Consider the following 15,455-nt stretch of genomic DNA (forward strand, 5'->3'; position numbering starts at 1 on the left):
AAAATCATTTTCCATAACTAGAAAGTTTAACAGCAAAATTCTATAGCCACAAAACCGATGCTAGGTCTAGCTATCCGGAAATAAGCAGTGCTAATAATGCAGCATACTACTACACAATATATTAATGACGGGTATTTCCAAATTATTTTAAATAAAGTATTAATGAATAGAGAGATACAAGACGTCAGATACTGTAAATTATCATATACCTAAGTTATTCACAGAGACTGTATATTAGGCAACAAAGGGGTTCTCTGGTTAAGTTACATGCTTCCGTTTGTCCTCAGTGTCTAAAATGAAGCTCAAAATAACTGACGGAAGGCAAATCTGAATTTTATGACAAGGTCTATAGAATCTTAGCACTTATAAAAATGCCTGTAACATTGTTAGCATCAAAGATGGATACTTCTATAGTGCTTCAAACAGTTTCATCTTCAAATTGATTTTAAAATCGTAGAATTAGAAATTATATGATGAAAAGGACCATTGAACCTTAGATGACATTTAATTAAACAACCCATTTTACAGATAAGAGAACCGAGGCTTAAAACTGCCTTGCTTAAAGTCCCACCAATTATCAGAAGCAGTTCTCTCTCTTCTATACTCTAACCAGTGGTTCCCAAGATGGGCTGCACACTGAGATCACCTGAGGGGCTTTAAAAACTGCCTGGGCTGTTGCCTCGAGATGTTCTGTCTTAACTGGCACTGGGTATGACTTGGGCATCAGGACTGTATTTAAAGCTCCCCTGGTGACTCCAATGTGCGGCAAAGTTTAGGAATGAGTAAGTTACAGATAAGATCAGAATCACCTGGGATGCTTTTGTTCGTATAATCATGCCTCACATCCTTCCCCAGCTTGTCAAAAGGGTGTGTGTGTGCACGAGAGACTTGGAGCGAGAAAGAGGACGATAGAGACTGTGTTTTGGGGGGTGGGATGCATGTGTTTAGAGATATATTTTGAAAAAGCTGCATAAGTGATTCTATTAAGGTTCACCTACCCCACTGAGAACAACTATCCCATTGAGAACTAACCTCATGATAAGCATTTTTCAAAATAATTCCTAAATGTTAATTTGCACAAATAACTTTCTCAGTAAACCTTTATTTCACCAATAATGAATGTACTGAATGATCATTTTTATTTTTAAAAATTCATATATCTGAGCTTATATTTTTGGGGGGGGCTTGGAGGTAATTAGGTTTGTTTATTTATTTTTTTATGGAGGTACTGGGGATTGAACGCAGGACCTCGTGCATGCAAAGCATGCACTCTACCACTGAGCTAAGCCCTCTCCCCACCAGTCATTTTCATAACCTAATGAGAGCAAATTAAAATTTACTGTAGTTCCAAAAATTAGACTAGGTTGGGGGAAAAAAAGCATGAAACCTACTTGTCTGAGCTAGGTTAATCTTTAAAACTACTTTTGAACTATATACTGAAACATCAGAATCTTTTGAATTCAAAAACTGTGACTCTAAACAAAGTAGAGTGGTTTTTTACCCATGGATTTAGTGTCTTGGCTGAATGCAAACATTCAGTGATTATACGGTAAGTGTCAAAACTGAGGACTTTAGAGAGAGACAGAGCTTAGTTTGTGCTGAAATACGATTTGACCGCAACTATTATTGTAAGCGGGAGAGGAAGGTTACATTATTATGATTGTGAACTTCCTGTTTTTAAATAAAGTAGAACTTACTGATAATGTAATTAGCTAAAAAAGCTGGCACATAAAATTAAGTCTATAAGCTAATTATGTTTTCAAGACTAAAAATAAAATTAAGGATAAGGATATTAATATTTTTGAGTACTATTTCCCAAACTGTTTTCTGGAAAATCAATACATCCTAAGATGTTAATGTTCCTTGGATAACCCCACGGGAATCAGGGAGTTCTGCACCTGTTTGTTTTTTTTCTTTCTCTTAAGTAAACCTGAAAGGTTCATCTTAGGGTGTTTTGACAGTGCATCTCCAATTGGACTATGAGGTACTCCCAGAAATTAAGGAATCGTTTTCATCATCATGACACTGCTCATGTTTTCTTAAGTATAAACCTGACTGCAGCCATATTTCCAAACTTCATCTCTTTCATTGTCTTCTGCTAGGACTGTCTTACATGTATAGTGACATAGCGTCCTGGAGATTTATTTATATATATCTCTACACATAAATAAAATTAAATATACATATTAAGTTAAAACCTCAGTTGAACAAATTTCATCTATAAAGAAATTAAGCTTGAGAATGAGTTCCTTAAGACTGGTTTGAAATATTTTCCCCCTCTTTGTGAGACAGGAGAAGTGAAATTTTATACAGAAATGGCGCAGAAAAAAAAATGCACGATGGGATAAATCTGACAAAATCCAGTTAAATTTAAATGCAGATACACTCTGGTGCCAGTAGGGGACAAGCTGTTCCTTCTTCCAAGAGTAGCTTCCAAAGTAGTACACATTGTTTGAGGGCTATAACTCATAAAGAAATATTTTTTTTCTAGACATATCCAATAAAAAGCATCTCTCTTTCTCATTATGTTCAACAATGTCTTAACAACAGAAATGCATCAAATAAAGATTTATACTTTTTCCAGAACTTTTTATTTGCTAACTGGAAATTGAAAATTTATATTTAGGTCTTGAAATCAATATATAGTTGACACCAGTTTTCTTAACCTGATCACTGAAAAGGACAATTCAAATGAAAGAAATTACGTATGGCTAGGCTGCTTTTAGCATAAGGGGGTCTGTCACTCAGCCCTTGGCAACCTAGTTGTACTCACCATTTTATTGTGGTTCTAAGATTAGGCTGGCTGACTGTGCTGTCATCTAGAAATATGGTTGAGCATGAGCTATACTTTTTAGTAAGCTGCCCTGGAGATACCTGAAGGGGAAGGGAAATAGAAGAAAATGTCACAGTAAGTTAAACCTATAAAAGTGTGTTTTTTTCCTTGGTTAAAATGTCAAACGATAAAGCATTAAGATTTTTCTTACACTCCATGAACTGCTTGGGTGTGGTATGTGCAGCTCTATGGGAAACCTCTATATGCTAACTTCCACAGATAAGATTTGAGGAATGGGTTATAAAATGTGGCCCTGGTTATAGAACCTATAATCAAACCTGGCAAGCACCTATTGTAGATTACCTTGATAATAATGTAAAAAGTTCAGAATAAGATGTCAGTGTTTTTTTTCTTAAGCAATGAAATGCAGCTGAGGTTTTCTATTTCTGTTCATTTACTACAATAAAACGTAATGCCTTATATAATATTGATGCAAGAGCATTTCACTGCAGTAAATGAATGCCAAAAATAAATGTATTAGTTCAGGAGACAGTGTGACAAAAACATTTTCGCATCAGAGGCTGTGTGTGCCAGAGCTGCTCTGTCACTAACAAGCTGGGGGCCGTTAAGTCTCTCTGGGCCTCAATTTCCTTATCTGGAGGACAAAAGGGTATACTTTAAGGTTCTCTCACTCCAAAAAACAGATGAAACAACTCTGAGAATTCAACTTTGACTTCATGTTTAAGTAGGACTGCCATTACATTACTCAAGTGAGGACCTCAGAGAATACCTTCATTCCAAAATTGTGTTAATTCTGTTCTATATGTTATTTGACACTCATCACGACACCTTCCTGTCTCTCATGCTGCTCTCCACCTACGTTGCCCTTTCCCCACCCTCGTCTCTGCGAGCTTGACCCCATCTACCTCCAGGATACCTCTGCCTGCAGCCAAATCACAAAACTCCCTTTCTGTACACTCACACATCTAGTTTACCAACTGTCACACGGTCTCAACTGCTTGCATGGTATCCACTCCTACGTAAGCAAGCTTCTCCAGAGAAGGGAAGACTTATTCCTCCCATCCCCAGCTGCTGAGCACAGAATCTCAGACAAATCAGGATTCAACAAGTGTTTGACAAATTCAAGTCACCACTGGAAGGTAAATTTTCCTAAAGATACAAATTAGTAAGAATTTATCTGCAATCATATTGGAGACAATGAACTTTTTGAGAACCTCTAAAGAATAAACTATCTTTAAAACACTTTAGAAGTATCCATTTATTTGTGAGGAGCCCAAGAAGATAGCAATAGTCAAATACTAAATTCGCCTAAACTATGTTAGGATAATCCTCTTCCTTAAAGTAAGGCTAATAACCAAATCCCAGTCACTGTCAGCAGTTGAAAGTAACAGTAATCATTCTTTGATACCACAGAATACAAACAAGTTTAATGCTTGGATTTGTTTCTGGTTTTTGTTTGACTAATTCAGATGAGCCTTCCTTCCTCCTATTAATATAAATAGTTTTCACCACGCTGTCACACTCTCCTATCAGTGTCCTCCACAGACACATGAAACGTGGAGCAGGGAGAAAATCTAGTCTGCTTTTTAAAATACAGAGCATTCCAATAAAATTTGCTGGTAACCAATAATTAGAAATATCCAAATGGCATATAAAACACCAGTTTGCTTGTTTCAGATGTTTTACTGCAAAACCACTTATTCCTTTATATTGACAAAAAGTTCCAGACGTTACATATTTGAAAAGAATCACTATTTGGAGGACTAATTTCTCCCTCAAGCTAGAGATGTTTTAACTGTACTTAAAACTCTGATATGTTCCTTAAGCTAATTCGTTAATGTGTAATTTTAGAATCTCAAAAAACAAATACAGCATGAAAAATGAGCATTCATTCATTCAAATATTTTATTCTAAAAAAGATTATCTTTCAAGGTCACTATTAGGGTGTAATAGGGTATAAACTACACATAATAAAAGTCAATTCTGACCAAATACCTAAATATGAGGGTAATAAAAACAGTAAGGAAATGCACCAAAATATAGACTAGTTGTTAGAGCTCTGGGTGATATTTATCCCATTTTCCTCTATTAAATTTTTTAAAATTATGAATATATATTGGTTTTGTCTTTAGAAATACTCATGCTAAAACATTAAACATTTTTCATTAGACGTGGTCTTAACAGTCCTTCACAGGCTCATTTAGTGCATCAGCAACTTACAGTCTACCTGCTAGATCCTACCAAAGAAACACTCAATTCCCCATCAGTCCAGGCCTACTCAAAACTACTGAAACGTTTCAGCATTAAGTATCTAGTATTCACTGAAGGGTGGCAGAATTAGGCCTCTGAGCAAAGTCAGGATATACTAGCTGCCAGAGGTTACTTTCCCCTTCTCTTGCTTGAAAATTGAAGATAACTGTCCTTTATGATTCATGCTTTACCACTGCTGGCTCACAATCTCAATAAACTACACTGACGAACATAAGAACATAAAATGCAAATACAAAAAGAAAAATCAAACAGCAAAAAACACTACTGACAGCTTAATGTTCATAGATATTACTTCAGTTGATCGCTGAGGAAGCGTGTTTATTTTCATTCAGCACTAATGATGGAATAGATGAACTTTTAGAATCTTTACATGAAAAGGAAAGGGTTACTTAGCAGACTTTGGGTTTAATGGCAAAGAACAGAAAATAATCATACGGACAAGGCTAATAAGTAACAACCCCCAAAACTTATCATTAAAGGTCAAGTACCTGTTGAAATCCTGTCCCCACCCAGACTTCCCATTGTGCCTACTGCCTCTGATTTTAACTCTTTAGAAAATAAAGCTGAAGTTCACTTTTTTCTCCTCTTTTTCACAGGACAAGTTTTGGATATGTTTATTAAGAATCAATGACATTTAATTAACTTAAAAATTTGTTAACATTCTGCATTAATGAAAATTTTTCCATCTATGTTGCACATTAATGGACAATATGACAGGATGAGTGGTTTGAATAAAGTTCTTAGTAGAAAAGTCTAATATTTTAATTATAGGTATCATAAAAAATTGCCAAACTAATATCATTAATTTATTGAATTAAAATTTAAACTTAGAACCTATACTTAGAGTGTAAATCTAAGTTTGAGTTAAACGTGGGGGACTGATCACAAATCTATTTCTGCTCCACCTTCTTTGAGAGATATTATCTCATTAGAGTTAAAGGCATTAAAAAAAAAGGGCCATACATAAGACAGGACAAACTGCAGATGATTTTTAATGTTTGAAAGATAAAAAAAGACTAGATAAAGGAATGATAACTAATATGGCAGAACAGAGGAAGCACAACCTCAGTACCTACAGAGCGTGACTGAGACAGGAACAAGAAAATCAGTTTGTCTTACAGAACCCAAGGCAGGCTCCAAATTGAGAGGCTTGGTCCTTAAATCCTTGCAGTGAGGCCCATCAGTTAATGAGTCCTCTAAATGATGCTTCCAATTAGAACTTAAGACAGTCAGGGACCACCACACATTTGAGGGAAGCCTCCAACAAGAGATCAAAACAGGAAGAAGGAATTGATGGGAGTGATAAAATTCAGGAGCAAATGAAAAACTTAAAAAAAAAATCTTAAACTTCCACAGAAAGATAAGAAATTGCATCAGTGAAAAAAAGAATGACAGGATGTAAGAGAACTCTATAAATTAAAAATAAGATAGACAAAATGAAGCATTCAATAGAAGGGTTAGAGCATAAAGTTAAGGAAATCTCCAGGAAGAGGACAAAAAGACAAAATGGAAAATAGGGGAAAAGAAAATGAGAGATCTGTGCAGGAATACTGGTCTAAGGAGTTCCAACATCTGACTAATAGGAATCCAGGAAAAAAACCAACAGAGAATATCAAAGAAACACAAAAATTCACTAGAAGGAGAGATGTCCTATTTAATGGCTCCAATAAAATGAAAATGGTCTCTACCAAACCATAAGAAACTTCAGAATGCTAGGGCGAGAGAAGGTACTAAAAGGCTCCAGAGAAGGAACGGATGGGGGAAAATGAATAAAATTGATAATGTACATTGTCAACAGATTTAAAAGAAACACTGTAAATGAGAAGTGTTGAGAATGACAAAAGAAATGAGAAGACAAGAGAAACGTCTTTGGAACTGCAAAAATTAGTTTCAACCTAGAATTCTATACTTTATCAAACAGGAGTTTCAGAGAGGCTAGATCTCTATAAAATTTCTGCCTCTATTTCTTTTCCCAGGACAATGTGCTCCAGTAAAACAAGGGGAGTATAACAAGACAGAGGGAAACACAGAATCTAGGACGTAGGGGATCCAACACAACAGAGCAGTTATGTGAGATCCCAGATGACTTCAAACAGATATCCCAGAAAAACAGGCACAAAGCCGGCCTAGAGGAAAACCAGTCTGCATGGGAGTAGGATGACAAAAGGCCGGGGAAGGGTGTCTCCAAGAAAAAAATGGAACAGATGTGGTTTAGTAGATGGAAAATATTTTTGACAGGCATGTGACAAATGTTACAACATTTGGGGAAAAAATAGCTGTTAGAAAACAGGCAAGTGAATACAGTCAGGAAATTAATTCCACAAAAAAATGAAGAATGCAGGGAGACCAGCCAGGAAGCTACTTACTCCATTTGGCTGTGTGAGATCATGTTGGCTAGGAAAAGGGGGGCTGGATTATCCAGAAGTGCAGAAGGGCTCAGGTTTCATTAATATTTAAGAAAAAGAATGAAGGGTACACAAGGAGGAGGCACATTCAGGAACTACATGGCTCAGCAGTGAACAGTATTTGCATAGTCATAATAACATAAACATTCTGACTTAATAAAAACTGTGATGCATATTGAGCGAATAGAGGGACAGGGACAGAAATAAGGTCATGGTGCAGTGAGGAAGCTAAGCTTTTACCTGCTATGAAAAGAAGTCAATGGATAGTGCTAAAAATTAACTTACCTATTCTACTTTTATTATTCTGGTTGAAAAATAAGTAACAAATCAAGGCAAAAGAATTCAAGGCAGATCTTTATAACACAACCATGTTATTGAAATTTAACCTAACTATCAGAACCCTTTAAAAATGGGCACTACTAAGCCAAAGACTTTCCCGAATATGTTTGACAACTAGAAAAATAGAAGAGATTTAGAAAACCTACAAAAAGAGGTCCATGCTAGCAATAGTGGATCCATTATAACTTTTTAGAATCATGGCAGACATACTTTTAATTCAAACTATTAACTTCTTAACTTTTCAACTGTTTACTTACATGGTTTAAATGGTTGCTCTTCCTCTTTTCTCGCACTAAGAATAAAAAAAATTAACTGATCAATTCTGATACAAATGCCATATAAAAATAAAAGTAGTTGCTAATTATCTGACTGATTATCAATATACAAAATGAGATAAAATTCCATTCTATTTTTAAAAATAATTTCCAACAAGATACAGAATTTAAATCACCTAAGAAGACAAAAGATGAGTCCTATAAATAAATAAAATCTAAAAACTTATTTTTATTTTTTGACCTAACAGATATTCTGCATTAGGTACAAATGAAAGATTCCATTTACAAAGAAGAAAAAAAAAAAAAAAAAAAAAGGCAAAGCAAATTAGGCCAGGTGAGAAATTCAGCTAATAAATAAGTTTACCTGTTGCATATCTGAATCACTACCCAGTAGTATTTTCTAATTCTACATTTATACACAGCTTACTTTAATTACCAGGATCTAACAGATGATAACTCTAAGAACCAGTTTCTGGCCAGGTACCCACCTTTAATTGCACTTGTATCCCTGGAAGGAACCTGAACCACTTATTGGTAACTTACTAAAATACTTAACTAAAAAAAATGGGTCTTCATATAACTGGAAAGTAACCTATCTTAAATTTAAATTTTAAAATGAGTGTGCTGACCTAACTGAGCATATCTATAGCACACGAAACTGTTCTGCCCCAACAAAAGCCAGAAGAATAAAAGCCTCAAGAGGGTCTTGGGCCACACTCTTTCCCACACCACCCCCTTCAACTCGGGACAAGCATCACTGGCACGATTCCTTAAGACTGAGTAGACAGAAGGGCACGAGATAGCTTTTCTTTTCCTGTCTCCAGTCTCTCTCTATATGAGCAGCCCATGGTTCTGGAAGAAACTAAGAAATACAGCAATCCTAACCAGAAATGATCAGCTCAAGATAGGCAAAGCACACATGCTATAAAAATGCAAGTCAGAAACCCCAGGAGCTTCCAAGGTTGGTGAGCACGTGGTGCACTTGGAGAGGGCATGGAAGCTCTGCGCCCTTTCCCTGGGCCTGGCATCTGCATCTCTTCCATCTGGTGGTTCCTGAGTTATATCCTTTTATAATAAACTAGTGATCTAACAGAAAAACAAAAAGAACCCTCCATTTTTTATTGTGCTGTATTATTTTCCTTTTGCATTACTTTAAAAAGACACTCAATTCTTGTATTCCTGCTGTCCTAACCAACTGAAAAACTTGGTCATGTACGGCTTCTTAGCAAATAAACTAGGATTTACTGAGAAAAATAAGCAGGAAGGCAGGAGTGCAAAAAATTCTACAGTTCTGATTCTCATCTTAAAACAAACAGGACACAGGAGATTTATACTAGTTTTACATGCTGAGGACAATCTTTGGGGAAATCCAAGGTAGGTTTGCTCTGATTACCCTGACACAGCACTACATTAGGATGAGAAAGTTTTGAGTAACTTAAAGTTCTGAATAGCATAAATCTGGATGTGAGACAGGCTTGTCTGGTTGAGTATTGTGTGAAATAGGGCCAAAATCACAAGACTCAATGCCCATATGTAAACAACTAACTTTTTTGATTTGATCAAATGAAAACCTAACTGTGACCTAAACCCTATTATTCACCTTTAACACACATGCTTTTCGGTGCAAGGGGAAAAGGACAAAGTAGGATGGAGAAACAGACCACATGTAATCATGTGGCCAGCTAACTATGTTGATAAAGAGGTGACAAAATGTATAAACAGATAGTCTAAGTGTTCTCCTCACTAAAACAGTGACAGCTAAAGGAAAGTGTATCCTTATATATTAAAATAAGACACATGAATACGTGAAAAAGTGAAACATTTAAACCACTCTAAGAGTTTTTCTCAATACTTTCTGTAATACACAAATCAGTTTTCAGTCTTTTTCTCAGGGGAAAAAAAATACTGTCTTACCATCCGTTTGAGATTTGCTCAGGAAAATTGTGCTTGCCCTTGGGTGGTCAGAAGGGTTTGATTCCAAAGCTAAGTCTATACAGGAAGGAGAGAGAGAGGTGTGATAATTTAGTTGAGTAGAAAAACACGATTTTTAAAATAGCTGCACATTAATTTTAATCACTTTTAATAGCCTTGAGAAGAGCTTTCAGTCTTGAGAAGAGCTTTGTAATGACAAAAAGGCAATTTTAGTAAAGGCAGCAATATAAAAATTCTACTGGGAAACAGCAAAATTGTACAAACTCTCCATACATGTGGAATAAAACCAGGGCTTTGTTCCAGACTTTTTAACTTGCACTTAAATAATCTATGCAACTTTTAGATGAATCATATATGTGACTCCCCTCCTACTTATCCATTAAAAATTCAGTCCCCCTCCTTTATGCTGATATTACTAGCACATTCCAGGAACAATCTCAAGAAGTAAGTAATGCTGTGGCCAATTATTGTCAGATACCAGCTCAGTGTAACAAGTATGCCAAAACCAAGCGAGTTGCTTTTGGGAAATGTTCTTAGACAGTCAAATGGGAAATTTTAACTCCATTCAACAAATTAACTCATTTAGTTGGCTGCGGTTTATTTGGGGGCTATTCATCATGGCAGATTTAAGAGGACTGCATAAAAGTTCAATGTTTTAATCTATAGGAACACTTCCACGATAGAAAGTGATTTTTAACTTTGCCCTCTATTTCCAAAGCTAAACTCCCACTTCCTCTTTCCATGCTGCGTGACTAACTTGGGGCTTCAGTAAGAGTACTTTCTGGAGCAGATCATAGGGCTGCTTGAAAATAATTTTGGTCATACTGATGTAAAGATGTGTCTGTCTGCAATCCACTGTGCACCAAGGTGGGACAGTCGTCTACTTAGGCAGGAATACAAAACATATACAAGCTATCATATGGGAGAGTAAAGTTGTCGTTTAAAACAAACATAAAAACAAAAACCCTTATGACACCACTTCAGTAAAGTCCATCTCAAACCATTTAACCAGTCTTTCGAGAAACTGGGCCAAGATCCAGATATAGAGGAATGGTTAAGTTAAGGCAGTATTTCCCAAACTATATGATAACTGTTCTATTTTTAAAAAGGGGGTTTGCTGGTCAAATAATACACTACATCCCTGGCTCTTAGAAAATCAAAAGAAAACACACATTGATATATTAAAAACTCATCAGTCTAAGTAGTGAATACTGTCTAACTCAGCATTTCACAAATGTATCCACCTAGAATCCTTTTCCTCCGCAAGCAATACAGCTTGAATCCTGCACAAAAATAATTTGGGGCTTCCTGGTTTAACAGCAATCTGAGCCATCCATTTTAATGCTATTGCCAGCACTAGAAATTTACATAGCTAAAATAACTTGCTTTGTTCTTCATGAAAATTCCTTCACTAAATTTGAAGTTTATTAAGCTGGTTTTGGAGAAACTATTCTATTAAACATTTTTATGTAAAAGACCCATATAATTATTTTAAAGGTTTTTCCCCCATACACATTTGAAAAATGAGACAATGTTAGCTGTTTGGGAAAATAAATTCAGTTGTATACAAAGTGACAGGCAGAGACTGACACAGCTGCCTCTATCCTAAGGCTTCTGAAAGGATTCATGAGTACTTCTTACCAAAAAGAAAGCAGACTACATTTGAATCTAAAAAATAAGCAGAAATGTTTGCAAAGTAGCCATATTACTTCTCAGTGTCTATGGTATGGTAAAATTTAACAATCTTCAATGAAAGCCCAGGAAAAGTTAAGTACCAGAATCAAAGATGAGCAGGATTAAACACACAAGCACGCACGCGTGCACACACACTCTTTTCTCTCTCTCTCTCTGCCCCCAAACCAAGATGTGCCACTAAAGATCTAAATGTAAAAATCAAGAAAGCTGGGATAAAAGAAATAACATGAAGAATTAGCAAAAAAAAAAAAGCAAAATTAGCCCAAGTGACCATAAAAAATCTGGCACTCCCCCTAGCTAGCAGGGGCTGCTGGACGCTCCTCTTGCCTTCACGAGAGGAAAGCCCTTTCAGGAGAGATCAACAGAGGAGAGCAGACCTGAGACAGGCTCTGAGGAGAGATCATTTAACTCCTGGTCAAGAAGTGCTAAATTTACTCTGTGAACTCCAGTTATACAAGTCAATACTTTTTATTTTAATTTAATTTAAGCTATTCTGAGATAGATTTTCTGTAATTTGCAACTGAAAGAGACCTGGTTCATCAGCAGTATTGATGACCCCACTAAAGGTGGGGATAGATAAAGGTCACTTGCTCATTCCTTTGATAAATATCTTATCATGAACAGAAATCTGCATGAGCCAAAACAATGCTCTGTTTAATAACTAACCCATAAACTCACAATCTTTATTTTTACTTTTCTTATAAAAAGAAAAAAGCCCTAATTAGTGTACAATTTATATCTTATTGTTACTAATAAGTGTTCTCCACCCCATTGCTGCATATTTACTGTTTAATGAATACATATTGACCCATCAAGTGTTACTCCTATACTATACTTAGCCAATCTCCTATTGCTGGAGTTTAGCTTCTTACAAAGTTCTATTGTTAAAATGTAAGGAAACATCTTCATGTATACAGTTTTTTAAATAATGGTTTTATCTCCTTAGCAAAGATCTACAAAAGTGGGATCACTAGGCCAAAAGGTTAGCTCTTTTTCATCGCTCAATGTACAGTGCTCAAGTGCTTTCCAAAGAAGGTGGGGGCATATTAGTGTATAATGCTATCAATCATACCAGTTGTAGTTCCTACTCCAGCTTTGGATACTTGAAAAAAATTCCTACTGATATGAATGAAGACCCTCACTGTGGATCTGATTTGTATTTCTTTTGATTACACAGTTTTGACCATTTTTTCCATAGTTAACGGTGTTATTTCCACTTTCACCAGTTGCCTATCATTTGTAATGTAATGTGTGTACATGCTAGGGCCCTAATGTCAATTGCATGAAGTTGTCAGAAAATATTAATCTTCTGTTCACAGCCTATAACAATTTCTGTGTAACTTGCACTTTTTGCTAATTAAAAACACCGCATCACTCTTTTATAGAATGGACATGTAAGTCATTAGACAATAAACTCATACATATAGTATTTCTGCACTCTCCAGTAACTGTTTTCCCAAGAGCCTAAGGAGACGATGGTAAAACCTACTACACTCTTTTCACTATCAGCAAGTTAAAGCTGCCAGTTACTAAGCAAAGCATTACCAGCCACCATCCCTCTCATCCTCCATTTCCCCCTCAACATGCACACACAATAATTTACATTTCAGGAAATGACTGTGCATCTTATATATGAATTATTCCTAAAATTATTTCTTTACAAACCTCTACAAATATTTTAACTCAGGAGAAATATTCTTGAGCTCATGATTAAGGGTTATGATTAAAACTATTTTAGGATTGATCACTTTCGTATTGTCAATTTAAACTGCAACTTATTTGACATCATAGGTCAATGTAGAAGAAGCATGATTAGAAAAAAATTAAACCCAGGTCTTAAAGTAAATATTCTTCAGAGGAAATCTGTAAAACACCACTGACATTGAATATTCCTTTTCCTCCAATCTAAGATTCTTATCAGTTCTAAGATCAATCTCAATCTCAATTGCAGATGTTAAGTGTGAAAATATAAGCAACTTAGAATAAATAAAATGCATTACTAAAGGCTAAAAGTGTTAAAATTATGCTATCAGAAACTGTCAATAAATGATTTTCCCTTGTCAAAAAATTAGGAGAGGGCACTGACCAAGAAATTATCTGACAGAAGCAGTGTATTTCAGAAAGAGATTGATTTAAACATATTGATTTCAATATATTCCAACTAAACAGAAGATGTCAGCAGTTCTGGGACAATACTGGGCACCAGTTTAAAGGTTTACTGGGTTTACTAAACTGCCCCATCATCCCTATACTGCACAGTGTATTCGTTTCATGGCTCATAATACAAACATTTCAAGTCTTGGAATTACTGTGTAAACTGATGATTTTATCTGAACCCACACTTTCTACCCGAATCAGGTACTTATCCCGGAGGGCCCTGAGCTGGGCTGTCCCACCAGAGCACACGCAGTGTGCTCCTGCACCCCTAGTCTACTGTGTGCCTGAGCCTTGCTTCTGCTTTCCTAGCTTCTGACATCCTGAATCCCGAACTTCCAAACTCTGGTTTCCAACTGCTTCTGTGCCTGCCTCTACCTTGCTTCTCAGTCTTACCTTATATTAACCCTCAATTTGTGTTTTAGCGACCATGACCGAGACGTGACATGTAGTTAAGTGTACCTGTCTTCCTTTATGTATTTTTAAAGGGCACTTTGCTCAGTTGCTTGGACTTTTAAGAAACTTTCTGGGTTGCAAGTTACCTCCATTTCATTTCAATATTATGCAATATTACTGTTTTAACTCTAAAGTTTTACTACTTTAATATACTAAAAAAAAAAAAAAAGTGAGGAAAAAAGGTAGTATCCAAAGCAGCTCACATAATGAGTGATCATAAATTCTGCTCCTAAAAAAAAAAAATAAATAAAAAAAAAAAATTCTGCTCCTATATGCCACATACTTGGAATTTACAGTCCTGATCTATCAAGTCTCATTTTTAAAGTCCTGGACAACTCAATTTATACCTGAGTATAATTCCTACACTACCTAACTCAAAACATTGTTTGTAAGGATTAAATGAAATCCAAGAGCAATCTATATACTATATAAACCAATATACATGAGAAAACAAAGCTTTCACAATTAACTCAAAAGCAAAAAGTGATTACTTAGCATTTCACAGGTAAGTGTATGTCCACTCATTACCCACACCCAGATATCATCTTGGGCAAACAGTGCTTTGGCTAACCACTAAGGAAAGCTGATGATAATAGTCACACAACCAGCAAGAATTTCTCTTTGTTTTTTTTTTCTTTAAATAAGCAAATACATATTATTTTTCCTGCTTCTGTCATGTAGATTACTGTATGTTCTCTCCTTGCTTTTTTCACGTAACACACCCCAGAGATCAAGTCATAGCAGGAGAGGGCTTTCTTACAGCTCCATAGTTCTTCTCTGTGTGGATATACCAGTTTATTTTACCAGTCCTTTACTGGACATCTGAATTATTTCCAATATTTTGCTACTGGAAATAATGTAACAAAAACTTTGAGAATTATGTGGTTTCATACTTGTGGGGTGTAATCTCCAGAGTAAACTGCTTTAGTAGGATTTCTGGATAAAGTGAGATTGTGCCAACTTCCCCCTCATGGAGTTGAACCATTTTGCATTTCCACCAGCAACATATGAATGTAACTTTCTTCAGTCTCACAAAAGAATGTAGCGCCAAGTTTTCGAATTTTCTCCCAACAGAAGAGAAACTACAATATAGTTTTATTTTGCATTTTTCTTACGTGTGGTGAGGACATGTGT

At 35.8% G+C, this 15,455-nt stretch overlaps 1 protein-coding gene across 2 annotated transcripts in view; it reads right to left on the bottom strand.

Moving 5' to 3' along the window:
• The window catches only part of CCNYL1 (cyclin Y like 1), a 35,706-nt gene that overhangs the window by 14,918 nt on the left and 5,333 nt on the right, over positions 1-15,455 (bottom strand). The window contains exons 2-4 of one of the 2 annotated variants that reach the window (XM_010960096.3): positions 9,999-10,073; positions 8,067-8,101; positions 2,774-2,874 (exon numbers count right to left, since the gene is read on the bottom strand). In XM_010960096.3, the coding sequence (XP_010958398.2) occupies positions 2,774-2,874; positions 8,067-8,101; positions 9,999-10,073 (211 nt within the window). The remainder of the gene's footprint in view (positions 1-2,773; positions 2,875-8,066; positions 8,102-9,998; positions 10,074-15,455) is intronic. The other variant, XM_045520493.2, reaches the window with a different exon arrangement.

Source organism: Camelus bactrianus, chromosome 5 (assembly GCF_048773025.1).
Source record: "Camelus bactrianus isolate YW-2024 breed Bactrian camel chromosome 5, ASM4877302v1, whole genome shotgun sequence".
In the NCBI taxonomy this organism is placed as follows: Eukaryota; Metazoa; Chordata; class Mammalia; order Artiodactyla; family Camelidae; genus Camelus; species Camelus bactrianus.